Source organism: Protobothrops mucrosquamatus, unplaced genomic scaffold (genome assembly GCF_001527695.2).
Source record: "Protobothrops mucrosquamatus isolate PMUCROS unplaced genomic scaffold, P.Mucros_1.0 scaffold131, whole genome shotgun sequence".
NCBI lineage: Eukaryota > Metazoa > Chordata > Lepidosauria > Squamata > Viperidae > Protobothrops > Protobothrops mucrosquamatus.
Window position 1 is genome coordinate 1,441,165 of NW_015386498.1, and position 22,597 is coordinate 1,463,761.

The 22,597-nt window shown below is 39.5% G+C and overlaps 1 protein-coding gene across 1 annotated transcript in view; it reads right to left on the reverse strand.

Annotated features, from left to right (window-relative positions):
* GLI3 (GLI family zinc finger 3) overlaps positions 1–15,977 on the reverse strand; it is a 223,385-nt gene extending 207,408 nt beyond the window's left edge. Inside the window, exon 1 of the mRNA XM_015813067.1 lies at positions 15,742–15,977. Coding sequence (XP_015668553.1) covers positions 15,742–15,931 — 190 coding nt within the window. The 5' untranslated portion in view covers positions 15,932–15,977. The remainder of the gene's footprint in view (positions 1–15,741) is intronic.
* Between the last annotated feature and the right edge of the window lie 6,620 nt (positions 15,978–22,597).

A 22,597-nucleotide genomic window follows, 5' to 3' on the forward strand; every position in this document is an offset into this window, starting at 1 on the left:
GCAGGTTTCTGTATATTTCTTTTAAGAGTTTAGATCATTAAAAACTGATGCCCATTACATGTCCTAACCATTCAGTGCCTTCTTCAATTTGGCAATTAGACTGCAAGCTGCTCTCTTTATTACTACAAGTAGTCCTCAACTTACAACAATTGAGCCCAAAATTTATGTTGCTAAGTGAGAAATTTGTTAAGTGAGTTTTGTCTCATTTTATGACTTTTCTATTTTTTCCACAGTCCAATAGATCCAGACTATTTATGCATTATGCATCCCACACATACCATATATTGTAGAAGATAATAAGCAGGATGATCAACTGAAATGAAAAGGGGAAAATGTCAATAAGACATAGAGCCTCATAACACCAAACGTGTGTCTTTCCAAAAGGTTTCACAAATAAAAAAATCATTTATTTCACTATAGACTATGCTCATAAGCACTTTGATTTTCAACTATGCTATTACAGGATGCCCAGTACTCAACACAACTGATCTTCTCTAATATCTTGTCTTAGTTGGTGTTTGCTATCATGAGCAACTTTAACATCATTTTAAGATAAATTTAAAGTTACTTTTAACAGCTATGCTGTAGCTATTTTTCTTACATTCAGAGAAAACATTCTACCTCCTTCTAAGGTAGCTTTATGTTTAACATGTAGCAATATATGTACTATGGTAAAATATGCCAACCTTATTTCTACATTATATACACTGCAGTGAGTTATGCATGAGTGCGTGTTATATAATAATTGGTCATAGTTAAACTGAGAATCCAGATAAATTTAAGAAGCTGCTACAGAAAATCTCAAGTCAAGATAATTATTTGGCCATCCTTACAAACTTTTGAAATATTATATAGATTCTTCCCCATTTCCTAAGTCATGTTTTACACTGCATATTTTGGTAGTATGAGATAAGAATCTATGATTTGATTTCTCTAAATATTTTGCATTGTTCAGTTGTTTTAATTTGGAGGTTTCTAAAAATAGCTACAATCAAATTTCTCTCCTTGCTACAATCACATGAAATCCCAAAATCTTCTATGGGACCTGGGAGGTTTCAGGAAAATACTCAAGTTATACCACAGTCCCTTGACAGCTTTTTGTTTTGGTGCCTATTTTGTCTTAACTCCTAGTCTAGTGACTATCTAGAATAGTTCCTGCAATTTTCTTTACAAGATTTTGGAAGCAGTTTGTCACTACCTGCTTCCTAGGGCTAAAAGGGAATAATTGGCCCAAAGTCACCCTAAGGCAGGATGAGAACTCCCAAACTCTTGGTTTCTAGCCTAATGCATTAACTACTATACCAAATTGGCTGAATATAGCACTGGCTCACTCACTCTCTCATATTTATTCTTACAATGAATTTTTATATGGCGGCGGCCACTGCAGCACCATTGGGGGTCCCCACCGCCCCCGGCCCGGCCACCGCCCCGGCTGCATCTTCGGCCACTTCACCGTCGCAAGAGGAGGGCACCAAGGGGATGCTGCTCTCCCTGCAGCACGGGTACACCATGCCGCTGTGTGGACGAGGGGGGTCCTGACCTGCTGCTGGCCCCGCCGCCCTTGCAGCCCAAGGTCTCTTTCTCCTGCAGCACCGAGGGTGGCGGCGGCTCCCCAAGTGGCCGAGAAAGGTGCCACCGATGGGGCCGAGGTGGGGCCGGGCAGCGGAGAGCCCCGCAGCAGCCAGGCAAGCTTCATGCAGCAGTTCTTGCAACTGGCAGCAGTGGTGGCGGCAGTGGCAGTGGGAGGACGGCGAAGGGGCTTGGCTGCCTGGTTGCCGATGCCTCTCCGGCCTCGCTCAGTGCGACCGGCAGCGGCGGCGGTGGTGCTGGCAGGAATGGGAGGATGGCGAAGGGGTGCAGCTGCCCAGTCACTGCCACCTCTCCAGCCTCGCTCAGCACGACCGGCAGCGGTGGTCGTGCTGAGGGGGAGGACAGCCAGGAGGCACCGCGCAGCAGGTGGGAAAAGGGCCGGGCAGGCGCTGCAGGGAATCTCTCGAAAGAGGCCCCCGGCGACCCTCCCCCCAGGCTAGCAGAGGCAGCGATGGAGCAGGGTGAGGAAGAGGCACCCCGAGACTGGCCGCCCCCACCCGCGGCTCCTTACCCATGTTCTGCCTCCGGAGGATGGCAAAGGGACACCTTTCCAGCAATCCTTCCGGCTCTTTCTCTGCTGTCGCCACATGCAGTCCGAAGAAGGAAAGAGGTTTGTGGGCAGCCCCAAAACCAAAGAAGTTCAATCAATTCAAACTTTTTTTTTCGGAGATGTTTGAATAGATTGGTTGGACTTTTTTAGTCCCAGTTTTTTTTTCCAGACTGCACATGGTGGTGGAGGACAGAGAGCTGCAGGAGACGACTGAAAGAGCCGCATGCAGCTTCAGAGCCGCGGATTGCCGATCCGTGAACTAGGGCAAGGGCAACTATAGTCAAGGCCATGGTTTTCCCAGTTGCAATGTATGTCTGTGAAAGTTGGACCATAAGAAAGTCTGAGCGCAAAAGAATTGAGACCTTTGAACTATGGTGCTGGAGGAGACTCCTGTGAGTCCCCTGGACTGCAAGGCGATCAAACCGGTCAGTCCTAGAGGAGATCAACCCTGACTGCTCTTTAGAAGGCCAGATCCTGAAGTTGAAACTCAAGTACTTTGGCCACCTAGTGAGAAGGAAGGACTCACTGGAGAAGAGCCTAATGCTGGGAAAGATTGAGGGCAATAGAAGAAAGGGACGACAGAGAATGAGGTGGCTGGATGGAGTCACTGAAGCAGTAGGCGTGAGCTTAAATGGACTCCAGAAGATGGTAGAGGACAGGAAGGCTTGGAGGAACATTGTCCATGGGGTCGCAGTCAGTCAGACACGACTTGGCAACTAACAACAACAAACTAGGGCAAATGTCCTGAAGGAGATCTGGAAAACAGTTATTCCTCTAATAATCTAATATTTTCTAGTAGATTCAGGGCACTCAGACTTTCAATATATATAAAAAACAACACAATCCTAAAAAAATTAAACCAATGTGATTTACAACCTTCAAAATGCTGCATCAGCAAAAATCTATTTATGAAAAAATGACTAATGAAAAGTTCATATAGCTATATTACAAAATTTATACATTGGAGGTCAACTCCACTATCAAAGTGCCTCCTAATAGATGGGGCAGGAATTCTCTTTTATTGTTTCTCTAGCTTTCCATAAGATTGCAAAAACATTTGTCATTGGTATAATCTTACCCACTAAAACAACATGAACGTATATAAATATGAATTCAAATTTCCTACAGGATTCATTTTTAATGAAATAAAAGAGGCTATCTAACTTATGCTGATATTTTTCTGAAGGTAAGATGGTTTTTCCATTCTGGAAAACTAAGATCACTTTTGGTATAAACAAAGGACTGAAGCAAGTACATTGGTAGGAGTGGTGGTTAAAAATACCACCCCTTGAGGGGACGACAGAGATGGGAATAATAAAAGATGCCTATACCTTGACAATCCAATACTCCACTTAAAGTAGATATCTGTGCTTTTACATTTTCAGTCCTCATAACTTTATCTGTTTAAATATGAATATACTTCATTCATGTAAAAGATTTCGAACTCATTCTCCAAGCTACAAAATGGAAAGTTAATGTCTAAATATGCAACCAGGCTCTGAAATATAAGAGACTTTCATCAATGCACTGCATTGATGAAAACTGAAAATCAATGACAGTGCGATTAATCCAGTGTCACAACAATAATTCTGCCCTGAGTCCCTGAATCATCTCTGGCAACAGATGTAGAGAAGGAGGGTGATATAACAGCATTTTATATCACAGAATTTTAATTTGATTGCTCAACCCTGGAACACAAGATCATTGAATTTAACTGGAAAAAAACCCTGTAAAGTTGGGGTTACAAAGAACATATCAACCTGAAAACACTCAGATAGAGCTCTTTCCAGATCTTGAATGAATGTATGAATGAACCACTCTGTCATTTATTTGGACTTTTTAATCTAATATCTGGCTAGGACATGGCATGTTTTTAAATTAAAAAGTGATTTTAGTACTTGCTGAATATATTCTTCAGATTTTCCTCTGATGCCCTTTTTTTGTTATTAACTGTGGTGTACTTATAACCCGATGAGGGGCATGGTTCATCATCATTATTTTTCTGGTCTTCCTATCCAGGGCTTTTAATTCTGCTTGGATCCTGTCCCCTATTCCAGTTCAAATTTTCCTCTGATACTCTCTTTTTTTTTTGTCTTTAACTGTGGTGTACTTACCATCCAACCTCTTTTCTTTGGAAGTAGAATGTCAATATCACTGTGTGGTTGAAGGGCATGGTTCATCATCATTATTTTTCCAGTTTTCCTATCCAGAGCTTTTAATTCTGCTTGGGTCCTTTCCCCTATTCCAGCTGTGTATCTAATGACTGGAACTGCCCAGGTGTTAATTGCCTTGATGGCATTTTCTCCATTGAGTTTGGATTTTAAGACCTTCCTCACTCTCATGATGTATTCACTTCTAATTTTCTTCTTGATTTCAATGTGCTTGATGCTGTCAACTTTAAGGATGCACAGGCATTTGTAGTGATCATCTTCATTCAGACTCTGAATATTACTTCCATAAGCATCTTGATTTCTTCAGTTTTCACTAGTTTTCCTAGGATGATAGTTAGGGTGGCATATTTGTCCACTCCAAAGTCAACTGCAATGTCTTGGCTGTAAATATAGACAGTGTTGAACAGAGATTCTAGCTCTCATCCTCCTTGTAGCAGGCAAGCCCCACAACCATGTCAAGATATTGCCTCATTAGGAGTAATTATTATTATTATTATCAATAATAATAATAATAATAATAATAATAATAATAATAATAATAATAATAATAATAATAATAATAATAAAGTTGGAAGGGACCTTGGAGGTCATCGAGTCCAACCCTCTGCTCAGGCAGGAACCCTAACCATTTCAGACAAATGGCTGTCCAGTCTCTTCTTAAAAACTTCCAATGTTGGAGCATTCACCGCTTCTGGAGGCAGGTTGTTCCACTGGTTAATTGTTCTAACTGTCAGGAAGTTTCTCCTTAGTCCTAAGTTGCTTCTCTCCTTGATCAGTTTCCATCCGTTGCTTCTCGTCCTGCCTTCAGGTGCCTTGGAGAATAGCTTGACTCCCTCTTCTTTGTGGCAGCCCGAGATATTGGAACACTGCTATCATGTCCCCCCTCGTCCTTCTCTTCGTTAAACTAGACATACCCAATTCCAGCAACCGTTCCTTATATGTTTTAGCCTCTAGTCCCCTAAACATGCACTGTCAGCCAGATGTTTAGATTAGATTTGGCATTTTTATCCACCTGTCAAGTCTTTCCCAAGGACCCAGAATAGACATATATATGTTATAGGTGGTAAGAATATCATTGCAAGAACCTGCTATTATTATAATATTATTTTCACAATGCCATGTACTAACTATTTGCTTTGAGATTTGGCACTGTTTTGTTCCTCCACACTTACAAAATTTGTTGAATTCATAGACTTCCATGCCAGCTTTTTAGTTTTTATAGAAATTCTCACAAAAAAGAAACAATGTGAGTACAGATGCACTTATACAAATACAGTTTCATTCCTTTCCTAAAACTTGAATCTCTAAGCAGATTTGCATTCCAAATTCAATCCACTTAAAAGCTTGTTCAGGGAGATGGTAATTAAGACACACATATGTAGGAATAGGAATAGGAAATAGAAATTATGTTGTATTTTTTCCTCAATGTCATTGAAAACTGCCTTCACTTTTAAATTCAAACTGGATATATATAAAAGCACAAATAAGACATCCTGAAAATGCAACATTTTCCAACCACAGAGAATGAAGAAATTACATACAAGCTACAGTAGTTGTTCTCTCCATCTTTCACCAAAATTAGAAAGAAACATAAAACAGATGTCTTCAGTGCAATAAAACCTGCAGCAATAGGAGGACCATATTACAATTACATAATCAGAAAGCATTCAACATTCAGCTCATCACAAGGACTATTTTAACAATAAACACATAACCTTAGAGCCCTGAACCTTTCATGTTTATTCTCTCTGCGGGCATTCTCTTGCTTAACTGAATATACAATAAGGTTTTCTCCCAAGCAATTTATCTCCACAGAACAGCAAAATCTTGTGGCAGGGCAAGGCAGGACAGGACAGAGAAGCAAACAAATCAAGAAATAAAGTTAGATTGAAAAGCTCTTTATTCACATTCCTACTCATATGGAAGCAAGCAATAACATAGAAAGAGACTTTCCCTTGTCATTTGCTCTAATAGATGTTAAGATTATGAAGGATAAAGGATGTTATCAACAGATAAGCATATATTGTTAACGGGAACCCAGGTCATTCCCACACCCTACTGTGAGAGGGGCATTCTGTTAGAAAGCCTACCAAGTAGTTCTATTGGAGAATGTGATTTATAGCTCAATAGGGAGGTGGGAACTATTACATTGAATTACTCTGAATCTTTTAGATTTGGTTTCACATTTGACCATGCCGACATTATGTATCCAATAAACATGTTCTTTGAGGAAATCTCATGCCCTGAGTTCTGATTTATTTGGTTTCATCAGTCAGATGACCCCTTTTATTTGGGGTCCTGAGCTCCAGTCGCCTACCCACTGCCTTTGGGAGGATGGCAAAGACTCAGGAAGATTCCAAGATAGAGAAAAAGGAAGAGTTGGCCGCAAACATCAGCGTGGCTCTGGCTGCTGGAATGCAGGTGGGAAGCGGACTGCTGGTGGCAGGGGTTCAGCCGAAGACCCATGTGATCCAGCCTGAGAAGTTGGTGCTGTAGGAAGGAACTCTGATGCTTAGAGACCTCTGTCAGGCAGGGGCAGCCCCCCAGCACAGAAGCACTCTTAAGGCTGAGTTCCCACTGATTTTATCCCATAGTCCTCTGTCACCTGCACTGAAGTAGAAGGTGAAGAGGCCAACAGGATGGAACAAGTCTGGGGAATGGAAGTGTTTGACAGCACTTCCATGGCCACTCGATCGAAAAACTGTGAGAGACGTTTGATTGGCTCGATGTCAGGGAAGTGACACTGGTCGCACAATATGTGATTTCAGCTGGAGGGGACGCTAGGGTGTCGCCATCGCTCCTGTCACCTCGTTGAAGTCCAATTCCAACTACTATGGCCAGTGCATCTTCCCCACAAGCCAAACTAGCTTCAGTGTCGAGTCCAGCACCTGGGCAAAGTCCCATGTGAGATCAGTGGCTCGCAAGCTCAGGGTCTCCCAAGGGAGGATTTTGGAGAGTGGCTTGGCCACAACCCCAGTACCAGCGACCTGCCTTACACCTCACATACTGGGCAGCACAGCCTGTAGGCCCATCTCCATCAAATCCACATTTGATGGGGACCTGGAGAAATTACCATTTTTCCTGAAACAGGTGTGGGCTCACCTAGATTGCTATGCCCCCATCTATCCTGATGACTCCATGATGGTGAACATAATGCAGCCAACTTAGAGGGGGAAGTGCCGAGTGGATGACCAGCCTCCACCATGAGCAAGTGCCAGAACTGTGGGACATAAATCTATTCATGGATCATCTGAAAGCTACATTTGAAGATGAATCCCAGGCCTTGCAGGCTGAAATAGAGATCCATAGCCTAAGGCAGAGAATATGTCCGGGAATTCCAAAAAGTTGCTGGTAGAATCTGACAGTGGCCAGAACAATCGCTCATCCACTGCTTCAAAGAGGGGCTGGATTGTGACTTATTCCAGGTGTATACCTACCAAGTGATTCCTGACCAACTCCATGAATGGTACCGTATGACCATGACCCTGGATATTGAGTTGGCCCATTTCAAGAGACCCAGCATCACTGAGCAGAAGCCGAGGCGAAGCCAGGAGAAATGCCTGTTGGGATGAAGTCCATCAGCCACTCCTGCAGCCAGTACTCGCCAGGGCTCCCATCAAGTGCTTCAGGTGTGGAGCATGCCTGCCATTGCTGTCAAGCCAAAATGGCTCCCATGGAGGGGATGAGAGAGATAGAACTGGGCATGTCAAGATCAAGCTGTCGAGATCCCCTCTCCCTCCCAGGGAAGAGAGGGAAGTCTGGCTGAATGCCTGCAGTTGCTAGCGTCCTATGATAGTGACAATGATGCTTCAATGGTAAATCAAGCCATCCCACCCTTCGCCAATGCCGCCAAACTTATAGTACAAAAACCTAGGGCCTAGACAGATTTAAAAGTCATAATAGACTCAGGCTACACAAGGTACCTGATCAGTCTCCCAACTATGCTTAAATCCATGCCAATCCATTGCCCCTAGCCATGACATTTGAGCAGGCCAATGGGTTTTAATGGTAAATTCCCCAGCTATCACTTAACTAAACCAGTGTGCTTGGAGATGGGAAAGCATTGGGAGATCATCCGCTTTGTGGTAATTCAAAAAATGACTGAGACTATAATTCTGGGGTTAGCATGGCTTAACAAATGGATCCTACTATTTGGTGAAAGAATGAGATGAGGACCTTGAGACTAGCAACAGGGCCCCTCCCACCTTCCAAGGTCAGTCAGATGAAGAGGATTACACTGACCGAGAAGGGAGAGCTAATCGAGCCATTGAAAGCCACCATGGATCAGGTACCAGGGGTCCAACTCATCTTCAGGGAACACCAGGACTTAGCAGAGGCTTTCAGTGAGGAGGAATGTGACATACTTCCCCCTCACTGAGGTGAGATACTGCCAGGGGCTAAACTCCCAAAACCCAAAATGTATTCCATGACCTCCAGAGAGATGAATGAGATAACTACATAGACAAAAATCTAGCCAGAGGTTTTATTGAGCCAGCCAAATCACGGGTATTATGTATCCCAAATACATGTTCTTTGAGGAAATCTCGTGCCTCAGAGTTCTGATTTATTTGGTTCCATCAGTCGGAACCCTGACAATAATCTTCTCAAGAGTTAGGGTTAGGTCTTAAGATAATGTACGGTATCTAAAATATTATTATTTAGCCTGATCATTTAAAGTTTGAATGAAAACTTTGGTTTGAGTTATTCAATAATCAACTTGTTTATTTACTTGACTATCCATGGTATCTTTAAAAATCATCTGACACCAAAATTCTGACTCATCAATTCCCTTTCTCTCCCACAATCTCAAAATTTAACTTTCACTTCCATACAATATTAGAGGGGAAATCATGGCCTGCACAATTCTGATCTTTATAGAAATAGACATAGCATTTGAACTATCTTTTCCAAATCCTTCACTGCTGCTCTATCAAGTTTTAACATGTGGCATATATTTTTTGTACTGTTAGATCCTTTACCTTTTGATAGTACATAATCTCACAGAGACACATACTTATACTATTTTTTTAAGAAAGAGACACAAAAACAGTTGTAAAATTCTCTATGATTTTTTTGTCTATTTTTCACTTTGTGTGAAGTGATGATCCATTGTGTCAGTCATAAATAAAGCAGTGATATGTGGTCTGTGGCATATTAATATGACATATTTCAGGTAATGTATGGGTTGAAAATGCTAACATAAGATACCAAGTGATAGGAAACAGATCAATGTTTTCTACATACTGTCTTGCATAAATTGGTTCTTAATCTCTATTTTGACAAAATTACACTTTATTTATTTATTGCTATCTGTAATACTCTGTCATCTGCACCTCTATAACTATCTGGTTTGGCACAGAAACCAAACAAGACAGACATAGACTTCAACAGACAGTTGAACTGCATAAATAATAATTGCAACCAGCCTGCCTTCCATTGAGGACCTGTACAATGCACAAGCCAGAAAGAGGGTTGTGAAAATATCTACAGACCCCCTCACATCCTCGACATATATTGTTTCAATTTCTTCCCTCAAGACAATGCTATAGTGCAGTAGTGGTGAACCTATGGCATGCGTGCCAGAGGCAGCACTCTGAGCCCTCTCTGTGGGCACATGCGTTGTCGCCCCAGTCCTAGGCCTTCAGTCCCATCCATCTGAGCAACCTGCATCAAAATCTCCCTGGGCAGCTGGCTTTTTAAGCTGGGTTTTATAAACCTTTTCACTTTAGGCCAGGGGTCGGCAACCCATGGCACTGGAGCGGCATGCGGCTCTTTCATCCCTCTGCTGCGGCTCCCTGTCCTCCACTGTCGTGTGCAGTCCCAGAAACAAAAGAAATTTGTGGGACTAAAAAAAAACGTTCAATCAATTGCAACTTCTCGCAGGAAAAAAAAGATCTCGCAAAGTTGGAATTGATTGATTGAACTTTTTATTTAGTTGCACAAACTTATTTTATTTGTAGGACTGCACATGGTGGCAGAGGAAGTGACGGAGGACCGTGCCAGAGCTGGAAAGAAGGTGCTGCTTGGGTCTGATCGGGGGCAGGAAGGAGGGATTTCTGCCAAGAATCTTGTACGGAGCAGGGGAAATGGGCCAGGTGGGGGAAGCTGCCAAGAGGATTGGCAGATCCCCCCAAGCGGCCATGATCCCCCCTCCCCAGCCAGCCACTATCGCCTGACCTACTCCTTGCCTGGCCAGCCAGCTGGCACAAAGCCTCACTGCTCTTTTCCTCCTCCTCGACCTCTCCACTCAAGCGGCCGCCAGCGGCTTGTGTGCCTTTGCTCCATCCGAGTTGAAGAAAGCGGAGGTGCAGCAGCGGGATTGCTCTCAAACAATAAGAGCCAGGTGCGCTGCTCACTTGTGTGTGCCCGCCTTATTGAGATCAATCCTGCTGCTGCACCTCTACTTTCTTCAACTCAGACAGAGCCGAGGAGCTGCTGGTGGCCTCTTGAGTGGGGAGGATGAGCTTTGCTGCTACTGCTGGGCCCCACCTAGGCTACACCCTGCTGCTGCCTACAAAACTCCACCTTCACCACAGGGTAAAGCAGCACCGGAGCGGTCCGTGCTAGGGGGAAGCAGCAGTGGTGGTGGAGCACTGCGTGTGGGGGTGGGGGAAAGCAGTGGTGGCAGGGTGTTCCATGCGGGGGGAAGCATCAGCAGCAGTGGAGCGCCAACCCATGGCTGAATGGAATACGATGGCCTCCTTGAACTTACCATTTTGCCAAATGTCAGAGCAAAGCCTTTCCCGCTAACAATAACTAAGACAGGTGTTCCCGTTTTAAAGTAACCCCACAAAACCCCCACCATTCCCCCCCAAAACACAATCTGCACACCTCCTAAGCCGACACTTAATCAGAAAGTTGCCCAGACCCCACCCAGAGGTGAGTGGCCGAGTTTTGCCATATCCAGAGTTTCGGAAGTGGATGAGAACTACCTTTTAAATGAAGGTGGGGGAGGGGAGGGGAAATTCTTTGGACCGTAGCTTTTTTCATGCTAGTGTTCCCTCAGTTTTTAATCCCATGAAGGTGTTTGGTTATTTTATTAAGCCATTGGTGGTAGCCTTCATAGTGCTGTTTAATAATTTTATGTGGTTGGCTCCCATCGCCTCACTCCCCCGTCACTTCTGCTGAGGTACATCTTGGTTCATGTTTATTCATGTTTATCCTGCCTTTATAAATAACTCAAGCCTAGTACTCTTTCCTCAACCTATTTTCCCCAGAGCAATGACAATCCTGTGAGATGAAGTTTGGTTGTGAGGGAGTGATTGACCTCAAGTCGTTCAGAGTGACTGACTTAAAGTTCTTGCCTAAAGTGGGACTAGAACTCACAATCTCCCTGTTTCTAGCCTAGTGCTTAACCAACAACCCAAATTGCCTTTCATGTTGTCACCTTGTGGCTCTCTTGTTGAAATTCGAGCAATGGAAGTGTTTCTTTATTATTCCTCTGAACAGATCAGCTTAAAAGAGAAGAATTCTTGATTGCGAGACCATTTTAATCTTTCCATTTAGGATTATTACAATTATTTTGAGTTGGAAGTACTGTAGCACTTACCTTCTTCCATCCTTAGCAACACTGAAATGGCTAATAGTTTTGGTGTTTTTATTGTTCTCACAGTCAGATCCAGGAAGGTTAAAATGATCTCAATTATGTGTTTAGTGGTATCCTTCCCAAAGTAATGATGGGTATATCACACTTGTCTTTTTGACTGCACTGTAAAAGTTCAAATCTATATTTTTATGATATAAAGTCATGAAATCCTAATTTACTTTTGGAAATATTGGCCTCAAATTTACTACCCAAACATGCATATTTCTACACATGAGGATAAATAAAATGGATTCTGTGATTTAGCATCTATTGCACAAAAATGTATAATCCAGTATATATCCATACAACAAAACTTTATATTTTTCCCCCACAGGAACTTTAAAGTCCATAGAAGTCAGCTCTTTAGTCAAAGATGTATTTATAATGAATCACCATAGTACAAAAATGTTATTTTATACTATACCAGCAGATAGCCACCAGAAAAGACATTGCTGGGGTACGGAGAACCAGTTATTCTCCCCCTGCTCAATAAAAGAGGAACATCCACTTACCCAGCATGTAATTAACCTGTGGAACTCCTTGCCACAGGATGTGGTGATGGCATCTAGCCTACATGGACAAATTTCTGGAGGAAATGTCCATCTCAGGTTACTACCTCCTTATTATAAATGTGGGCTACTGTGAGATACAGGAGCTGGACTAGATGGGCCATTGGCCTGATCCAGTGGGCTCTTATGTTCCTATATTCCAGCCACTCATACAACCAGCCAGCACTCTACACTGCACAGCACAGGCTGAGGGAAGCAGTACAGGAGGTGACATCAATGAGGAAGAAGTTGATGTGTGTGCTATATGAGAGGACAGGACAAACATGGCATTCATTGTATTGGGATTGTCAGGGGGAACTTTGTGTTGGCTGCTGTCCATAGGAACCAACCTGGGCTCCTGCTACTGGGAAAATGAGAGCTTGTATGGATGATCAAGGTCTGCTCCTGGGTATGGGAATTGTGTGCTACACATTCTATGACCTGCGTGAAACACTTGAGATGATAGAAGGGATGACAAAGGACAGCACAGTTAGTTCTGAAAATGAAATCTTTAAAGAGTGGAATTCTCTGTTAAATAATTTTAAGTCATTGAAAGCACTTGGGATTGCTTTCCTTATTTTGTTTGGATCATCTTATGCTTGTGAGCAGCTGTTTTCAGCTTTGAATTATATCAAATCTGACACCAGAAACAGACTAACATATGACCTGAGTGCTGCATGTGTTGCTCTCAAACTTACAAAGTATGAGCCAAGGTTAGACAAATTATCAGCATGCATACAACAGCAAAATCACATTAATTGTTCAAAAGCATGCCAAATGCAAACTTTTAACTTTCAATAAAACGTTGTTTGTATCATTGAAAGTTCTGTTATTGTGTTTTTCTTTTACGACAAAAGATGTTAATGTAAACCCTAATCCTAACCCTAACATAAACCCTAACCCTAACATAAACTCTAAGCCTAACCCTAAAACCTCAGTATTCAGGTTAAATTGCTGTGTTGGCACTTTGTGATAAATAAGTGAGTTTTTGATTGCAGTTTGGGCATTCAGTCTCTAAAAGGTTCACCATCACTGCTATAGGGCAACCAGACAACTAGACACAAAGACAGTTTTTTCCCCCATGCTATCACTCTGTTAAACAATGAATTCACACAACATTGTTTATGCCCTGGGATATCAAACCACCTAAGTAGGGCTGTATTACTTATTATCCTCATCTGTCCTGTTACCTATTTCCTTAGATTCTTATGACTATAACCTGTTGCTGTATCTCATGATTTATATGGATTGCTTTAGTATCCTATGACTATCACTGAGTGTTGTATCTATTATTTATGACAATTGTATTTTATTATGATTATGATTATTACTTGTTTCTTGTATGTAAACTGAGAGCTTATGCACCGAAGACAAATTCATTGTGTGTGTCCAATCACACTTTGCCAATAAAGAATTCTATTCTATTCTATTCTACTCTATTCTTAAAAGAAGACATACCAATGTCAAAAGATAAAAGTTTTTTTCCATATTTAAAGTAGGCTTTAAAATATATGTACTGTACATCTCATTTGCAGTTATAAAAATATACACTGTTGTGAAAAAACCACTGCCAATACAATGGTCATATTTTAACATTTGTGGTGCATTATATAATCCAAGAGACAATAATCTACAATATCTCTAATTGAAAACTACTACAAAAAATATTTAGACATCAACTGTTTTAGATGCAAGATCTAAAAAGACCTATACGGCAGGAAATATTTGATAACAACATTTCACAAAAATTATTGAGAGTTGGAGGGAGGAGACATTCTACACTTGTTGCAACTTAATCTTAGTGAATTATTTATCACCTCTACACCATCTAATTTCATAATATTTATTCCCAAGTGAGAATAAATCAGATTCAGGCTATGAAACCATTTAGCTTTCATCTTAATACAAATACAGCAAACTGTGATTTTGATTATGACCTAGCAAAATCACATTTATCCATAAATATTAACACATAGGATATTCTGATCATTTGCTTTTTAATAGTTTTTCAGAACAATACATTTTTAAAGATAAGGATACTCAGTAAAGTTTAGTGGGGAAGCTACTAATGGGCACCTGTCTTCTCCAGTGTATTAAAAATCTAGTATACATTCAAATCCCAGTTACAATTTAATACAAACACAGAACTGAAATGTTTTCCATGAACTTCAGTGTAAACTAATGCTCTTCCTTATCTATCCTTATCATTTATCTTTTATTATCTGATTTTGTTTTTTAAAAAGACTGTTCAATAATCACTTTTGTGCAAGACACACTTTGTCAGTAGTCTGATAGGTAAACATTCTTCTTTATTACTAGCCTAACTGATGAAGGAATAAAAGCCACAATGAAAAAGAGGAATGCAGTAATTAGCTATCCTGGATAATAACCTTTTGCCTCAAAACTCTAACATTCTGAATGAATTTGGGAAGGAATATCAAAGGAGTAACAATTAAGAATGACCCCCAGTCTACCTGCTTTTCATGGGACTTAGTTTATCATCTGTTTTGAGAGCATGAAATGTTAAATGGAAAGTACAAATCACAGAAGGTGATAAATCTATTACATAAAGATACAGGCTAAAACTTCAAGATGTAGAAACATATTTTTTATAGGCAAAGAGTGTGGAGACATTTAAAGCATTTCTTTTTTTCATCTGTTTGTAATTGGAAGTTAGTTGTATAACAATCACTAACATCTGTGCCCAGGGATCACTTAACTTTTTAAACTGCATATTATGCCTGATCAAGAATTCCAAAGTTGCCAATTATAGTGTTCTGTCATTTTTACTACATTATAGTTGGGAACAAAGCCAATGTCTTGTCTGCACACTTCTACCACTATAAAAAAATAACATGTCAAAAAATTATTTTCAATTTTTGTGAGAGAAAAAGATATAACTTTTAATCCTTCCTACCATGTCCTACCCTCTGCATGCTATTAAATCTAAGAAAGTTAGAATACAATTTTTTTTTATTTCTTGTACAGTTTTTAGGATTGAGCCGGAGCAGCACAAAGATACAATGTGGCAAAAAATGATTCAATCCATCTTATTCAGAAGGCATTTTGGAATATGCATCTTTTGTTAACTGTAAATTCTTTCTTCCTCTCTCCTTCTCTCCCTACCACCTTCAATTTCTCAAAACCAAATTATAAATTATATAATCAACTTTTATATATGAACTTTCTTGCAGCAATGTTAAATGTAATGGAAAATGTAATGGAAAATAAGAGCTAGTAAAACGTTTCTCATATGTCTTTAAAAAAATGAAGATATTGTAAGTTTTAAGTACTTACGATAAGAAGGGTCCATATAACCATTCCTGGGATCCATGGCAAAAACTGTCCCACGATAAGGTACTGAAGGCTCAGGAAGGTGTGATACAGATCCATGGATCTCCTTTTTGATTAAAGAAGCCCTTTCTTCACTAGATGTGGAAGGTTCTTCACTGATTTTACTGAGGCCTTGTCCACTTTGTGGCTGCATTGTAATTGCGTTTCTTCTCTCTCTGTGATAGGTTTGTCCAGGACTTTCATCCTCTAGGGAAGAAAAGAGAAATTGGGAGAGAAGCAAATGAAACTTTTAGCCCAGCTATGGCATTCAATCAAAGTTTTCTTTATAAGTTTTCCCAGCCCTCTAGGATGATATATGCTGTCTTTAAAGAAGTAGGTACATGTATGGTTATGAAAGAAGTTTTCTAAACAAAACTTATGAGAAGAAGGGGCAAAGAAACTAAACCATTAAATGCAAGTTGGATTTGTGCTGGACAGCATCTTCAACCCATTCCTTAATGAATTTACCACAGAGGCCATTAATCATACAGAAATGCTGACTGGTCCCGCACGCCACATTTCTGGGACAAGAGGGCTTAGAAGTTTTGGGGAAAAAAACAATTTGTCACAAATCACAGAAGACCCCTGCTAGCAGAAACTATATCAAACTTAGCTACCCACTGTGCTTTATACTTCCCAGCATGGTCCTTCATATCCCAAAAGAGAGATTGTTGGAAAGAGAAAGCTCCTTGCCATTAAGGAAAAATATACGTATTAAATAAAAAAATTGAAGTACTTCTAATAAACATGCATTGAACATATGAGACCATGAGGCAGAAAAGTCACAAGGTCAGAATTTACTACTTGAAAAGTTATCTCAGTATGTACCTCAACACAGACCATAAAACATGGTTGGCAAGTGTGTAGATCCAATACAATCAATATTTTTTTTCTATAAGCACAGTAAAAAAGAGAATGCACTTGACAAAGTTTACAAATTGGCACTAGAATTCACAGCAAAATGGTTCTGAAAGATTCCAAGTAGAACTCAATTAGAAATTGGGGCATATTTTTCCCCAGCTAAGAGAAGCAAACTGCTTGCCATATTCTATTTCTCTTTCAGTGGCACCACATCTCATTGAGACACTTAAACAAAATTACTGTAATACAGGTGGCTTGTTTTCATTCTGACATTTAAAAATGCTAGTAACCTCTCTAAAATGCTTCTTAAATATCTGCAATGTCTTTAACGAAAGGCAGTTTCCATATCATATAACTGAAAATACATTTGAAGCATTTTAGGTACTCATCTAAAATATAAATAAGCAAAATTATTTATAAACAAAATCTATCAAATCTGGGAATTACAGTTGCCTACAGTCCCTAGATCAGTGAATATCCATAACAAACAGATGTTTAGATAAGTTTCATATACTGTTACTACTATATAATGTGTGAAATTACCTATGTCCAATTTATTTATTGTAAATAAGGAAGATCAACCTATTAAATTCAAAAATATAAATACGTCTACTTATTGTTTAATAGTTATAAAACACATTAAGAAAAAAAATTAGGCACTATTAATGAAACAATGTAACAATTAGATGAGTAAAACATTATTGAAAGTTGGAAAGAATATAATTTGTGTCATTATAATTTGGGGGGAAAACTACCAGAGGGATTTTTACTTTTTAAAAAGTTTTAATAGGTTTAAAATTATTTCAGATGTGTTATATATTTGGAATACCTAATGTAAACTTTGAAACATTTGAAGCTTTGATGTTACATTAATTAAAATAAGCATTTCTTCATTTGCCAAATGCCATTAATTTTCAAGATTAATTCTCTTGGATTGAAAAGCTGGTCCTGTAAAGTACAAATGAAGGCAAATAAATCTAAGACTTTTTTCTTTATTTGATATATCCAAGAACCTTTTGGTGAATAATAAAATTACAATGAAATATCTAACATGCTTAGAAATAAAACAGACTGTCATTAACCCTATTCTCTAATTTAACCACTTTTTCATAATGTATCCTTGCAGCTTTCCCCAAATTTTCACAAGCAAGATCTATTTTCCTTTGGAGGTGGAGAAAAACGGGGAGAATTTTATAATATTCGGAAAGTTTCAGATAATCAGGCAAAATTAGATTAAAACACTGTGCTAAGTGATCTTGTGTTTAACTTATAAATGCTAGAAAGGTTATGGAGTTATGTTTAATCCCTATTCAATTTACCCCATAATATAATATTCAGGTAAACCATTACTTTGTACTGATCATCCTACCCAAACAACTAACATTTACTAAGAACTGTAGGCGTGAAGTTAATTTCAAAATAAACTGCATGAGATGGTTGATTTTATTTATTATAGATACACTAAATTTTTCAAAGGTTTCACCTTCTTTTCTTCCTGTTGTCCCTCATTGTGACTGGATCTCAATTACTTAACCAAAAGATTTTTTACAGAGGTGCTATACAACTTGAAGCTTCTACAGTCTAATGGGGTAAAGGGGAAGGGAACAGAGTATTTGATGATTCCAAAAACATGAAGAAATTCACATCTCTCTTTCTTTCATAGAAATGGAAAACTGCTGGCCAAAATAATCATTTTTCCTGCCCTTTTGTGGTTTTTTTGTATTAATGAAAAATTCCGATGGGTTAATCTTTAGTAAGAGTTCATTTTATGTCCTGCACTGCAAGAACTTCTTTTCAAAGGGGCAGATGAAAAACTTGACAGTGCACGCACTCCAGAATACAAATAGCCAAGTGGTTTGAAATAGCACTCTCTACACTGAAAGGAAAACTTTTGGGGTAATAATTCTACCAGCTCTTATAACTGCAGTAAAACCACTTCAGTGAGCCAAACAGTGAAAGCTGCCTAATCTTGTTCTGTTTCAGCTGAATTGTTCAATAAAATTTAAGAGTCTCTGCAGACAAGCTGTGCCAGGCCAAATTATTGACAGAAACACACAGTCCACCATGGCAACAAGTGGAGGTCTATAGCAAAAATGTAAGCAAACAAGCTCCTTCTCCAACAGCATCTGCTAATTGAATCTTAAAGCCAGAATTGTTACAGCTTGTCTATGTTTAAAGTGCTGCATCTTCTGCTACCAACAGAAAGTGTCTGTTTTGCTACCCTCTACCAAAGGGAGAAAAAATAGCAAACCAAATGCCAACTGAATGCCACATTAGTTTCAGTCATAACTGTTTCATACATTTCTTCAATTTTATTGTAGCACCAGAAACAGAATGCATTTCCAACATTCCATGTGTTCATTCTATTTGCAAGGACTAAACTGAAGAACATTCAATCATTTAAAACTGTTTCTAATTCCAAATAGCACAAAACATATATTGGAAAGGGACACTTTTTCCTCCAATACAAATGGCTTGAAACAAGAATATACTGAGCATGTGCAAAGTGTTTTCTACAAACCTAATTTCTGAATCTAGGGCAAGTCTTCCATATCAGAACTGTAGATTCCAGATATATTGGAGCATTAACATTTCTCATTTTTCAAGCTATGCTTTTAATGACAAAATATACCAGGACACAGTCTTTCCAGTATATGTCTTGATTGTATGCAATGATATAAACAGAACCAAAGATAGAATTTATTTAGCTATATTTATCGCCAAAAGTCTTTGCCCATCAAAACATATGATTATAAATATTCATGTTGATCAGCTCACTTTGAAATATAGAAAAACACATGCATACAAATAATGGGTATGTCCATATGTTAAACTTAGTTCAGTGAACTTTTCTCTTTTTTTACAGTGGCTATAACAATACAAAAGACAAATGAAATACAGTTTTTTTTTAAATTTAAAAAGGATCTTCATATGTTTAGTTGAAAGAGAAAAGTATTAAATTTTAAACTGCATTTGTCTTTATTGATGTTATTATGTTGCAAGCAATTAAGGAGAATCTATTAGTTGTGATTCTTGTAGGACACCCAAAATATTAAAGTTAGGCAAGGTACTTACAACTCAATTGAAAGTCTCTTTCTTTGCTTTCTGGAAGCTCTTCTCTTCACTGAAATTTTCTAGCTAGTGCTTTCGTAGCTCTCTCACTTTCTGCCTCTAGTTTTCCCCCCCCCCCTCTCTCTCTCCCTCCCTCCCTCCTTCTCTCACAGAGGGTGTGCTTCTCCCATCAGAGGAATTAAAATTGGTTGGTGCCATGCTAAATTTAACAAGCTCATTGGTATTCTTCTGGTGTGCTTGGTAGTGAACTCTCCCTATTCAAGCAGCTCTCTCAAGCCAAAGGGTCAGGCAGCTAATCACTAAATCAAACTAATGTCACCCTATCACAATCGGCTAAGAGAAGGAGGGTTTATTATTTCAGTTTATGCTAAATAAACGGTTATACTAATGGTGTTCAAGCAAGGTCAACAGCATCTTCAATTATAACACAAACTTAACACGAGTTGTTCTAAACCAAAGTGCTCTGTATTGACATAAGCATGAGCTGTGCTCTGCAGATTGCCACCGGCAGGTTTGTACCGGAATGAATATTGTACATTTCTCCTTCGTTGTCATCTTCTTTTTAAGCAAAAGGTAATCTTTTCTTTGCCAGAATTGGTGACTTGCGTAGAGACTGCTCATTCACCTCTCCCCAACCAGCAAGCTGCTCAGCTCAATTCACCTCACACAAAGGCTGAAGACTAGACCTCAATGGACCGAGTGAAACATGTTCAAAACTAGGCTCTCTATTGTGACTGAAATTCTTAACATCTTTTCAAAAAGCGGAGAATGCCTTGAGGCTAAAGGAAAAAACAGGCTAATGGTGAATTGGGAATACTGAGCAAATTTCAGAGCCCCTTCCTCCTAGCTTTTGAGGTTGAAAGCATGCTCTATCCTTTCATGTTTCAAAGTCCTTTTTCCTCCCGCAGTGTCACAGAAGGATTTGAAAAGAAGGTAATTGTGCTCACAGTCTCCCTGATCAGAGCTTACGTCCTATTTCTGGTATTCTGGAATACTTCTCGCAATAATGGTGCATATAGCCCAATCCCTTTACCAGGCTGCACTCAGCAATTGCTCATTAAATGAACAATTGCTGGTATAAAATGCCTTTTATGTTCAAGGTCTGGATATCAGATAAGTATTCTAGTACTCAAAATTTCATTTACTAAGGAAACTTGCCATCATTAAATTACCAAAATGGAACCAGACACTAGTACTCTTCCCATAGAGTAGCACTTATGGCAGATACATCCAACTCTTCTTTCCACTTAAAAAAGTACAATGCAATGGAAAAATGCTCAGTACAACAGATTACTAAGAAGGAAGAGATTCCCCTATGTGTAAAAAGATGTCTACATTTTGGAAACCCTGGGCTTCACATCTGAATGATATAACCTTCTATGTGCTATTTCATTTATACTATTCATGTAAATCTCCTGTATCAAAATATACCAACTAACCTTATTAAACTTTATAATTGCCTTAATATTAAATATTAAAAATTAGGCATAAAAGCCAGCTGGGTGTCTCTGGGCCAGCCTGTCTGTCTGTCTGTCTCTCTCTCTCTCTCTCTCTCTCTCTCCCTCTCTCCCCAACTCATCTCATAGTGTTGTTGTGGTATGGAAAATAGGAGGAATGTGTGTGTTTCCCATCTTGATATATTTATAAAAATAATGAGGAGGGAAATTTACACACCTATTTAGAAACTCTGTAAAATAGCCGTAAGATTCATTGAAACTAGTGGCTTGTATTCTAACTAAGAATGCCCAGGATCTGACCATACAATTAAATTCACTTTAAGAAGAAAGTTTCTATGAAATTTACTGTTCTAACTGCATGAAGGATTATCTTTGGAAAAAAGTTATTCTTAAAGTAACCATTTTCTGAATACAGACATGGAAAATCTTTCTTAAACTAGACTCCCAGCCCATCATAAGCATATAAATCAAAATTATCTAAGTAGACTAGCTAGCACACACTTGTCGGATGTCAGAGCCTCAGAGAAGGAAATATTGAAAGGGTAGAAAAATATATTTTTCCGTAGAGGAGAACGTTGTAATTCCCTTTAGCCAAGGCTTCTGGTGTTTAATTGTTTGTGATTATATTTTTCTTGTGTCTTTTTTTGTTGTACTTGCATTTTGGTCTGTGACCGCAAAATAAAATATTATTATTATTATATATTTTTCCTCAAAAGGATTTTTAAAAGCAGAAGCCAACTCTGCCCCCAAATCTCTCTATCCCAAACAGGAGCCAGCTTTATACAAATGCAAATGTAAAACCATCAGAAAGTTGGAGCCAGAAAACTCAAGAAGACAAAGACACTTAAAATCTGCATACCTCACCCAAACTCTAAGAGTCATTAGCCCAGCCCCAGGGAAGCAGGATATGACTTTTGGCACATAATAGGATTAAACAGATACCAAGGCCTACAAAAGCACTCAGACTCAGTTCAAAGTTCATGCCACAGGAACAGGAAACTATTCCAAACAAAAGGCTAGAGAGGGTATAAAAACCTACTACCCATGTGCTCAGCTCTTCTTTCCTCTGGTCTGTCCTGCAAGAACCATCTTTCTGCCTCTTCAATTAACTGTAACCTTCTTCCCAAAGCAGTTGCCATGTTGCCATCCTTAGATGAACCAGGATGAAGACTTTAATCCATCAATTTGGCACCCCAGATGGGACTCCAAGCTAACCTCTCCAATGGACTGAGACTGGTAAGCCGCATCTTGCCCGGCAGCAGACTCCTTGTGTCTGTAGATGGGTTTCCCAGGCCCTGCCCAGGATAGTAAAGGGAGTTTTTGGGCTTGAGATCAAGGGCTGCTTTGGAAAGAAGGTGAAGGTGAGTACCTCTAAATTTTAACTTTAAAGCCCAAGGGAGTGAGAGAAATGTGTGTATTTCTGTGTGTGT